The 10,728-nt window shown below is 37.7% G+C and overlaps 1 protein-coding gene and 1 pseudogene across 1 annotated transcript; both read left to right on the top strand.

Moving 5' to 3' along the window:
- The first annotated feature begins 2,015 nt into the window (after positions 1–2,015).
- Positions 2,016–3,564, top strand: LOC149105684 (uncharacterized; annotated as a pseudogene).
- A 4,234-nt stretch (positions 3,565–7,798) lies between these two features.
- LOC149105683 (BTB and MATH domain-containing protein 36-like) lies at positions 7,799–10,350 on the top strand. Its single transcript, XM_089271830.1, has one exon. It carries the CDS (start codon positions 7,878–7,880, stop codon positions 8,694–8,696), a length of 819 nt encoding a protein of 272 aa, XP_089127956.1. The 5' UTR covers positions 7,799–7,877; the 3' UTR covers positions 8,697–10,350.
- Positions 10,351–10,728: the final 378 nt, after the last annotated feature.

Here is a 10,728-nt window from a genome sequence, read left to right as displayed (position 1 = left end):
CATTAAGGTGCGGGATTGCAGAATATCAAAATATCAAATTAACTATGAGATTTTGAGATTTTGAGATTTTGATATTATCATGATAACTATATCAAAATATCAAATTAACTGTGACATTTTGAGATTTTGAGACCTGGATATTTTCATGATATTATTTTGATATTATCAAATGATTGTTGATATATCTTTTGTATGCCATCTCACGGTGATATTTTGATATTATCAAATGTTTGTTGATATATCTTTCGTATGCCATCTCACGGTGATATTTTGATATTATCATGATATTTTGATATATCAAAATATCAAATTAACTGTGAGATTTTGGTGATATTATCATGATATTTAATATAAAAACCATAATCATCACAAATGTGTGCTGCCTCGTTCTTTAAGCGCATGCTGTATGATCCTCGTTCTTTAAGCGTGCGGAGCATAACTCACGGTCTTTAAGCGTGTGGCGCTAGAAATGCGATCACAAATGTGTGTGATTTTGGTGATATTATCATGATACTTTATATAAAAACCATAATCATCAGAAATGTATATTTATATAAAAACCATAATCATCACAAATGTGTGCTGCCTCGATCTTTAAGCGCTTGGTGTATGATCCTCATTCTTTAAGCGTGCGGAGCATAACTCACGGTCTTCAAGCGTGTGGCACTAGAAATGCGATCACAAATGTGTGTAAAATCCTCGTTCTTGAAGACTGTCGCGCTAGAAATATGATGAGTGAACACGCGTGAGAATAAATCCCTCTTTAATATCGCGGCGTGCAAAAAGCAATAACATGTGTATTAACAATGCCCATTAATTTTCACTTCGTCCGCCTAAAAAGACCTAAACATAAGGTCTCAAATAATTGCATAAAGAGAACTGCAGAAAATGTCACCGTTTACAACAACTTCTTTTGCGTTAACTCCACCTCAAAGTCGAGTATTATAACATTTTTGACAAGCCAGAACAAGACGTTGAGTAATATTTTGTGTAAGGTCAAAATTCCTTTTTGGATCGCTCAAACCCCTGTTTGCAAGATTCAGTTGTCCTCGCAATACGTTTGCTAAATTAAAAAGATAGAAAGGTAAATCCTAAGTTAAATGAGGGCAGTTCAACATCATTAATTTGGGCAGAAAGTTCTACATCATGGTCTTGTTGTTGCTCGAAAACCTTCGAATACGCTTCCACTTCTTTCAGCTCTGCATCTGATAAGTTCATTCCATTCAGATTTGATAGTGTATTTTGTTCTCTCAGGAATTTGCCTTTATGGGTGATAAACCATTGTAGAATCTGGCATTCTTCCTTATCTCCCAAAACTTCTGACGGTGGGACGCGGAAAGTCGTACTTGCAGCATAGTATTGCGTTGGCTTGTTGTTGGCCCTTATATAGCAAAGACTGTGATACATCACTTCACTTTCTCCGCAAGCGAGTTCTAACTCTTCACTCTTGTACACCATACTTCGCATGCGAATGAAACGTTTTTGGATTGACAGAAATTCCTTCCTTGAAATCTTTATAAACGAAGCGTTGCTGTTTTTCAAGGTGGCTTCTAACACACTGTCAACTGACAGTACTAATCCGTTATGCATGTGTGTGGCCGATCAATACTACGACTTTACTTTTGATCCTTATGCAACGAATGTTTCCTTTTAGCGTCTCAAGACGATCATGCATTAATAAACCGTTTCATAAATGACAGAACTAGATACTGGAGGCCCCAAGGGAATTTAGCATGCATTAATATTGGTTTGCAATAATTAAACCTTTGTAATCTCTAGTTAAGCAAGATGAACTGATTTATAATCAGTGTGTTTTAAAAAGTTACCTTTTTTTACAATGGACTCACGATATTTGTGATAACACGAGAATTACTTTACTAATTAACTAATTTTCCTGATTTGGAAATCGCTATTTTAGTTTGTTAGGAATGAAAGGAACAATAGTGTCGCACGAGACTGTAAAATCCAGATCAACGATAGCGCACGTAAACAGAGAACAGAATTAAACGAACACAATGTCTTTCAGCGTTTACCTCAAGAAAAGTGATAGCACGTGAATATACCTCCCTCTTTAATAGCGCAGTGTGCAAAAAGCAACAACATGTCTGTTAAGAATGTCCTTTTATTTTCACTTCGCACGCATAATAACACATCACAATTAGTACTCCAATGATTTCAATAACGCTACTACAGAAAATGTCCCTGTTTACAACAACTTCTTTCGTTTTAACTCTGCCTCCAAATCAGTATTGAAGCGTTGGTTGACAAACCAGAACAACACGTTCCTCTTAAACTGAGTCATCTTGCGAGTTAGGTCCCAAAACAATAACAAGGTTCTTGGTGCATATGACGAACTAACTCAGTTTTACAATATGCTTGACCATTACAAGACCAACTCTACGTTGGACCGAAAGACACTGCTAGCCCTTAACGGAGGAGCGCAATGGACACGGGACTTTAAAAACGGTTCAGCGACGATGGATTCCACTTGCCTTAACATCACCGGCTTCATCCAACCTGCTTACGTTGTTAAGTTACTCTCACAAGATAACTTCGATGGCTTTAATGACCGACAGCTATATGTGTGCCTTGTAGAGCGAGATGTTGATTATGACGAATTGGTACCATTTGATCACAACCACAAACCCCCAACTGAAACGTGTCTACGAGATCATTGGTAATTTCCACAAGGCCCCAGTTACCTACAAAATGGAGAAAGATGCCCACGAACTGTTTAAAAACTATCACGACGAGCTCAAACGAAGAAAACTTTCTATCAAGTTTGACGAAAACCGGCGCGGAATCATCGCAAAGGCGATTGGTCAAATGGCACGCGTGTGTATGATTGTTCATGTCTTAGACAACGCTGTTGAAATGGCACAACGACATCTTGATACTGATGAGCACAATGACACTCAAGATCAGGTTTCGTCCACCATCGGAAAACATGCTGCTCTACAAGCAATTACCATTATGAATTACGTTGTGGACACAAAGTTTGCGATGATGCCACCAGAAGAGAAACTACAGGATGCACCTGAACCAGCACTAAGCACATCAGCTATGCCTGTCAATGCCGAGAATTCTTCCCAAACCCTAGCCTCCTACTTTCCACAAGAAACGCTCACAGACCTTTATGGGAAATACGTCAAGAAAGTGTTGCTGCACAAGGGAACTGTAGTTAAAGCCAGCGAAGTTTCCGGTCGCCATCTCATGCCCCCTGTCAATCCACTGCCCAACACAACCAACCGCTATCCAACTTTGGCTGCAGAAGGTTTCCTAAAGTCTATGGAAAGTTTGGGACTCGGAGACATTGACCGCACTGCAAACGGTAAAAGCATATTACTTCGCAAGAGACGCCTCGAAGACATGCCAACAGAGGCCAAAAACAAACTTAGAAAAATCAAACTCAGTGATGACGAATATGAACAATCCATGGAATAGACGTTTCCCTTTGGAATAAATTGAACAAATTTCCAATAAGTATTTTCAACTATTTTATAAAGTAACTTTATTATTGGAGTCTTCTTATGCTGTAACTTATATAAACATCAATTGCTATAAGATTTACAGGTTTCCATTCATATAAAAATGTGATGTTACATATTCGCAGCATTTTCTTTCCTTCCAACTCTTGTAATAAGGTGAACATGATTTAAAAACAAACTTAGAAAATAGAACTCAGTGACCAAAAATATGAACAATCCATGAAATAGACATGCTTCTTTAGAATAAGATCAATATATTTCCCATTTTTCAATTATATTGTAAAGTAAGTTTAAATTGGAGTCTTCTTGTTGCTATAACATTTATAGGTTCCTGATATTATCATAATATAAAAACATCAAGCCCCTCTACACTTCCTTACATCTTTGCAAACATTTGATATTATGAATTCTATGTATCAATATTTTGATATCATGATATTCTGATATTATCATGACATATGAAAATATCAAGCCCCACCACACGTAGTCTCACGGTTGTGACATCCACGCAAACATTTGATATTATAATATTTGTATCGATATTTTGATATTATCATGATATTCTGATATCATCATGATATATCAAAATATCAAGCCTTTCGACACTTAGTCACATCCAAGCCAACATTTGAAATTATGAAATCAATATCGATATTTTGATATTACCATGATATCCTGATATTATCATGATATATCAAAGTATCGAGCCCCTCCACACTTAGTCACATCCAGGCCAACATATGATATTATGATATCAGTATCGATATTTTGATATTATCATGATATTCTGATTATATCATCATATATCAACCAATCTTGTTATTTTGATATTAGCATGATATGTCATGCCATTTAGCAGTGGGAATATCAAAATATCATAACCCTTTATCAAAAATGATATATCATGATATTATCACTAAAAACTGCTAGAAATGTATGACAATAAATTTGATATATCAAAAGTGATAGCAATGCTTGATATAATGATATTCTGCAATATCGCACCTCACTCGCATTTGTGCAGGGTAACTCTTTCTAACACGTTTCCATTTGCGCTTATCAGGGGAACTTGATCCTCTAATTTATGCACTGTTGACATTTGGTGTATGGTGATTAGCATTAATTTGCTTGGTTTTTTTGCATTAACGAGTAAGTTTGAATTGCTCGACCAGCTTTCAAGGGTTTGCATGGCGCCATTCAATTCTTCAACGGTAGTGTCCAGATTTGAAGAGGCACAGTGTTTAAAGGAGTAGGTCACTCCAAAAACCGTGTATTTTTTTCCATCACCAATAAAAAGTTCACATTGAGTTGAGTTACTCACCGTTGTTTTAGCTTCTGAAGTGGATGCGATCCCAATGAAAAAGAAGTGAAGAGTTCGACACCGGGAGCCGCCATTTTGAAAGGATCTTGAAGGCCAGGCCGCATATTCGGGACGTCATTCCGTCCGAATTGGCGCAAAGCTCAAAGGCTAATGCTCTTCTTTTCTGTTCTAAATTCAGTTGTGAGCTGAAAAATTTGGCCCGGGCTGTAAAACCGGAACCGAAAAGGATAGAGAAAGAGGAGTGACTTTCCTTAACTTGCCTAAAAAGAACAAAAAATTGCCAAAGAAGTGGTTCGAACAGCTACGTCGGGATGAGAGATTCAGGCCAAAAAAAAACTCGAAAATGTGTATGTGTGCAACGAGCATTTCACAGACGACTGTTTCAAAACTCAATACCGATTTGATCTTGTGGCTGGAAACACAAGAAGGAGGTCATTGAAGAAAAATGCTTTCCGACAATTTTTCAACGGAAGGCCCTTGTAAATGCACGTATGGCAAGCGAACGGCGCATCGCAAGGAACGAAAAGAGGTAGCTATCAGTTATACTTTTCATTTTTAAAAACATTTTTGCCCGGCAGAACTGTCGTTGACTTGATTGGGTAAACATTATTTCTACGCAAGAAATTGAAGCTCCTCGCTGGACTACAGGGCTTGAATTTCAAGAAAAAACCTTGGGGCTAGCTGGCCCCTAAGTTTTCAGGTTTGGTCGCCAGCACAAGTATTTTAGTCGCCAAAAATTTTCGACCCCTCAGGCAATATATTTTCACGAAAAAGACGCTAAAACGGCGTGAATCACGGGTCAGTTTCATGTATAATCAGTCTGCCGCTTTTTTTTCTATAATAACAGGGAAAATGACTGAATGAAATTCTTTTCATCATTTACCAGTCTTACCAGTATTTATAAAAAAACCTTCTATGTTACAAGCTTTAATTCATTATATTTCGTAGACTGGCGCTAGGGTTTCGTGTTTTCGTGTTCATTGATGCATAGCGACTGCAAGCGTTTTTTGGAAGTGATTTATTAAATTTCTTAGGGTACCGTGGGAACTTCAAATGCCCTGCAGATTTCTTTAAAATTACAACTCAAACTAACCCGGTACGGTTTTCTTTTATAGAAAAAGTATTTTTTTTTCGCTGTATAAATCTCTTGTGTGGGCCAAAATCAGAGCGTGTTTAATAATCGGCCTTGACAGCCAGGGATGAGTTAGAATACTTACAAATTTTTAAATGCTATCTAATTTGATTTGGAATACATCGGAAGAAGTAGTTAACTGTACATCAGTCCTATCTACATATCGACAATTACCGATAACAACTCCTGCTATAGCGAAATCCGATATCCGCATGTAAATAATATTTTGTCTGAAATGTGTTACAATTTGTTTTCAATTTTATCAGCACGATTCATCATTAATTAAGGACAGTGTTTTTGCATTCACATCATTTTGGGGAAATACAGTTGCTAATGAAAGCAAATATACGGGAAAAAATGAAGCTTTAATTTTACTGCATGCTTTGTCAAGTAACGAGGCGAGTAAACACGACACATGCGATACGGATAAACACACTACCAGAGTGAATTTTCCTTCATCAGCTGATGTTTACGTATGTAAAAGTTCCGTAAACTCTTTTCTTCTATCCAAAATCTATTACATATGCTTAGCTTTCCAACAATACAAATTACAATTTTCACAAAAAATCTTATGTAATGATAAGGAATGTCGTCAATTTCACATTTCACGTCAAAGACGTCGATTTCACTTCGCATCTTACATGTAAAGTCACTGCGTATTTCAGAAGAGTCCACGTAGTCCATAAGTGTAAAGAAACCTGGCAAACGCGTACGAGCACGGACAAAAAGTATCCAAATTTTATAAGTAAAAACACGGACTTGTGAGGTGGAAAGCATTCGCTCGATTTAAACACACCATTGAAAACTCGTCAGTTTCTGTGATACCAGAACTCCCTCCGCATGAAACCACCAGTAAGATAAAAATGGAGACAAATCAGGTCAAAAGCATTATACTGGGGATTTATTTAATCCACCAATTCAATTCTAAGAGCAATATACAATTAAAAATAAACTTCCTCTTCCGCTAACTGCGTTCATTGCAATTGTACTGTAAAATGTACCTTCCATCTTGGTGACCTACTCCGGCTGTTCTCGGCAACAAACACATTCTCTTTGCGTCGGCATAGTTGCACATCTCTCACAAGTACACCACAGAGCATTTTCCAACCAATCGTTCCATTCAACTTGATTATTATCATCCCCGGAATCACTAGCACGTTCTAGCTTCAAGCGCAGCCATACTAAAGCTCAAACGAACAAACATTCTCGGACGGAATGACGTCAGGGATATGCGGCCTGGCCTTCAAGATCCTTTCAAAATGGCGGCTCCCGGTGTCGAACTTTTCACTTCTTTTTCATTAGGATCGCATCCAGTTCAGAAGCTAAAACAACGGTGAGTAACTCAACTCAATGTGAACTTTTTATTGGTGATGGAAAAAAATACACGGTTTTTGGAGTGACCTACTCCTTTAATAAAGGTCGTGTCGTCTGCGTATTGGAATGCGGTGCAGTCATGGATGTCGCTAAGGTCGTTTGCATATAAATTGAATAAGACTGGCCTCAGTATCGAGCCCTGTGATACTCCGAATTGCACGTCAACAAGCTCAGATGTTTTGTCGTTTATTTTTACGAACTGCCGTCTATCACCAATGTAACTTAGAATCCAGGGTTTCTAAATCAATACCCCTACTAGGCACGCAAAGCAAACTGGTCGGTCGACAGAGTGTCTTAAAATAAAGCATGAGCTTTGTCAATAGATGGTAATGTTTCAAAACATGTCAATCATTCATTATTTGGAAAAAAAAAAAGAAAAGAAAAACTATTCATTATTACAGATGCTCGAACACTTAGTAATTATTATTCAATCTCGTGTAAAACCGGTCATTCATTTTATATTCATTGTTTCGCCAGCACTGAAGCGAATCGAATTGGCGGTGCCAATAAGTCGCTATTTTTCGTCGAAGTCTTCAGCGTTTCTGTGTAACTACTGCGCAATATGGAGCAACCAAGCAAGGGCGGGGGAAAAAAGCAAGCAAGAAAACAAACACCTTATCCAAACGACTTCTTAGAGCCGTGGAAGTTAAGTGATGTGGTTCTTGTGGTTGAAGAAGAGAGATTTCATGTCCATCGAAGCACGCTTGCCTTCTGGTCGCCAGTGTTTGAGCGGATGTTCACGTCTGACTTTAAAGAAAAGAACTCGGATGAAATTCCACTTCCAGGGAAGAAAGCGAGTGAAATTAAAGAGCTGCTTCAAATAATGTACCCATCGTTGGAGGAGAAAGTCATATCAAGGAATAACTGTTATTTCCTGCTGGATCTTGCTCGAGAATATCAGATAGCCTCCATAACTCAAAAGTGCGAAGATTTTCTAGTTTCCGCGGTGAAAACAAGGATGGAATACGATGTATTAGCCGTGCTGATCGTTGGGCAAAACTACGAGCTACAAACACTGATAAAATCATGTGTATATGAAGCTCGTCGTTTACGTTTGAAAGAATTGAAGCAGCACACGAAGCGCGGAGAGATTGACCCAGACAATTATCTGCAGATTGCTGAAGGAATTATTGAACGACTCGAGAACCAGTGCAAGGATGTTAAAGCTAGTTTTTCAAAAAACTTGCTTGAATCGAGCAGATGCCTTTATCAGTATGCAGTAAGGAAAGGGAATATGCCACCTTATCAGCCGTCAGTACACTATGGACCACAGGCGGCCGGTGCATATTTAGATGCCACGTTACAAGCAAAGGATACTGGTCTAGGTGAGGTTGCGAAGCATTTGAAGGAATTGAAAAGCGGATTAGACACTCTGCCATAAAAAAAGGAACTTTTGCATCGTAGATTAGGGTACAAAGATTTATCTTAAAGGAGCTCAGTCACGGTATTTTGAGTTATTTTTGCCACATACAAAATTACCTTTAAATGGTAGGAAACCTGAAAATAACAGTTTAATAAGATAGAAAAACACCGAAGAGCTAATGATAAACCGTAAAGGAACAAGGATGGCTAAGGATGGAGAAGATTAACACGGCGGATTACAAATGACGAATTTGAAAAATTGAGGCTAAACTTTTCAATATGCGCAAACCGGGACTGAGCTCCTTTAACTAGACGATGTACGGAACGTCTATTGATGAGGTCTCAATGGCTATACACGATGAAACGTACTCGTTTCAGTGCTGGATGGCGACCGGCTTAATTCGCTTTTCCGAAGATAGGATTCCCGAGTTAACGTTTAGAGAAACACACCACCATTAGTAGCCGTCCAATATTCCTGCTGTGTTCGTTTGCCTACTAACAACTACTTTATTTATGTAGTCTAGCTCACGACGACGTCGTTAATTCACGAGGACATTCAGAAGAAAGATTTACTGATTAAGGTTCATGTCTGGACTGCTCTTAACTTGATATTGGATTGATGACAAAAACCTCCGCCTAATATTACGCTGCCGTTTCTTTCAACTATGAGCTTTCGTGAGCTACGGCTGAATGATTTCAAAAGTCATGAGACGTACAGGTAAAATGAAATACAGTCAGACATTTACAAACAGATTGTTGAGGGAATGGTAGAAAAGCATGAGGTGAATTGAAATTCACATTGTGGGATAGTCCCCTTTCCTAGGTCAGCTTTTTATGCAGGGCCAATCGTTAGTAAACCGCACGGTATATAAATTATATGTTTTGGGTGAGATTAAACTTTGTTGGCCGATTGATCAATCAGTAGCTAGTGAAACCGGCGGACTGATATGTGCCAACCGAGTGTTAAACCTAATGTCGTAGCTGAATGTCATAATTAATCTTGCATTGGCCAAGTCAACTATTTTTTAAAGTTTATATTCTAAGGAGTTATTCACGAACTCTCCGGAAAGCTCTTCCGAGAAGTTATGCTCTCTGAATAGTGACTATGTTCGCTTTCCTAGAAAAACGCATTTTTACTTCCGGTTATTTCTCCTATTTCACTTCCGCTGACTCAAACAGAACTGAGAGCTTTGGTTTCTATTCTAGGCGGACGATCGGATGTTCTGGGAAAATTCGAGCACAGGTTTCGCTCTTTTTTTTTTTCTGAGAAAAAAAAGAGCCCTCAATATATATACTATTTTTCCTTATTTTGTGGCAGGCATTTGTTAGTCATTTAATTGATTGTATTAGCTCATCATTTTGGGGAACGAAGTAACAATACTAACAATAAAACACCTTTTTAAGGATCATTTGAAAAGATGGAAAATTGATTTTTGTCAGGTTTTTTTTTTTTAAACAATTTCTCTTTTATCTATTTAGTATTTTCCCCCGCATAATTTCACTATATGTAAAAAGTTAACTTAAGTAGGATTACATAATACGTATGCTGTTGCGCAGATCACGTTTTTATACCTTAACCTTTTGTATGCTAGTGAGCACTTGTAGAATGAAGTACACAACTTGAGTTTTTACTGAACGGTTTGAACTAATAAAATAATGTGGTGTGTCTGTTATGTTGTATTTATGTTTCATTTTTTCCCCTATATTTGAAGGAAATATATGTGGGACAGTTTTTATCTTTTTTTATGAAATTGAAAGAAAGATCTATTAGCGTATGTCTTGAGCTTGGTGAATTTTTTTTTTTCACGAAAAATATATCTATAAATAAGGTTTGAAACTTGTGCAAGCGCAATCAGTGAAATCCTAGTTGCCACACAAACAAATCATGAATAACCGCATGGCCGTAAGAGTCCGTAATCTGACGGCCAAAATTGAAAGACAGTTTGATTAACATCAGCGTTAAATAAACACGGTGAACTACATGTAAGTTACCATAGTATTATGCATGTCATATATTTTCTCTGATCACAGAATTCGATCTGTTTTACTAC

The sequence above is a fragment of the Orbicella faveolata genome, unplaced genomic scaffold (assembly GCF_042242905.1).
Source record: "Orbicella faveolata isolate gen_17 unplaced genomic scaffold, um_ofav_v1 contig_34, whole genome shotgun sequence".
NCBI lineage: Eukaryota > Metazoa > Cnidaria > Anthozoa > Scleractinia > Merulinidae > Orbicella > Orbicella faveolata.
This window is presented reverse-complemented; position numbering and strand designations above follow the sequence as displayed.

What these genes read in the sequence shown, in the direction of transcription:
- LOC149105683 (XM_089271830.1), top strand. Translation starts at nt 7,878, where the DNA reads ATGGAGCAACCAAGCAAGGGCGGGGGAAAAAAGCAAGCAAGAAAACAA.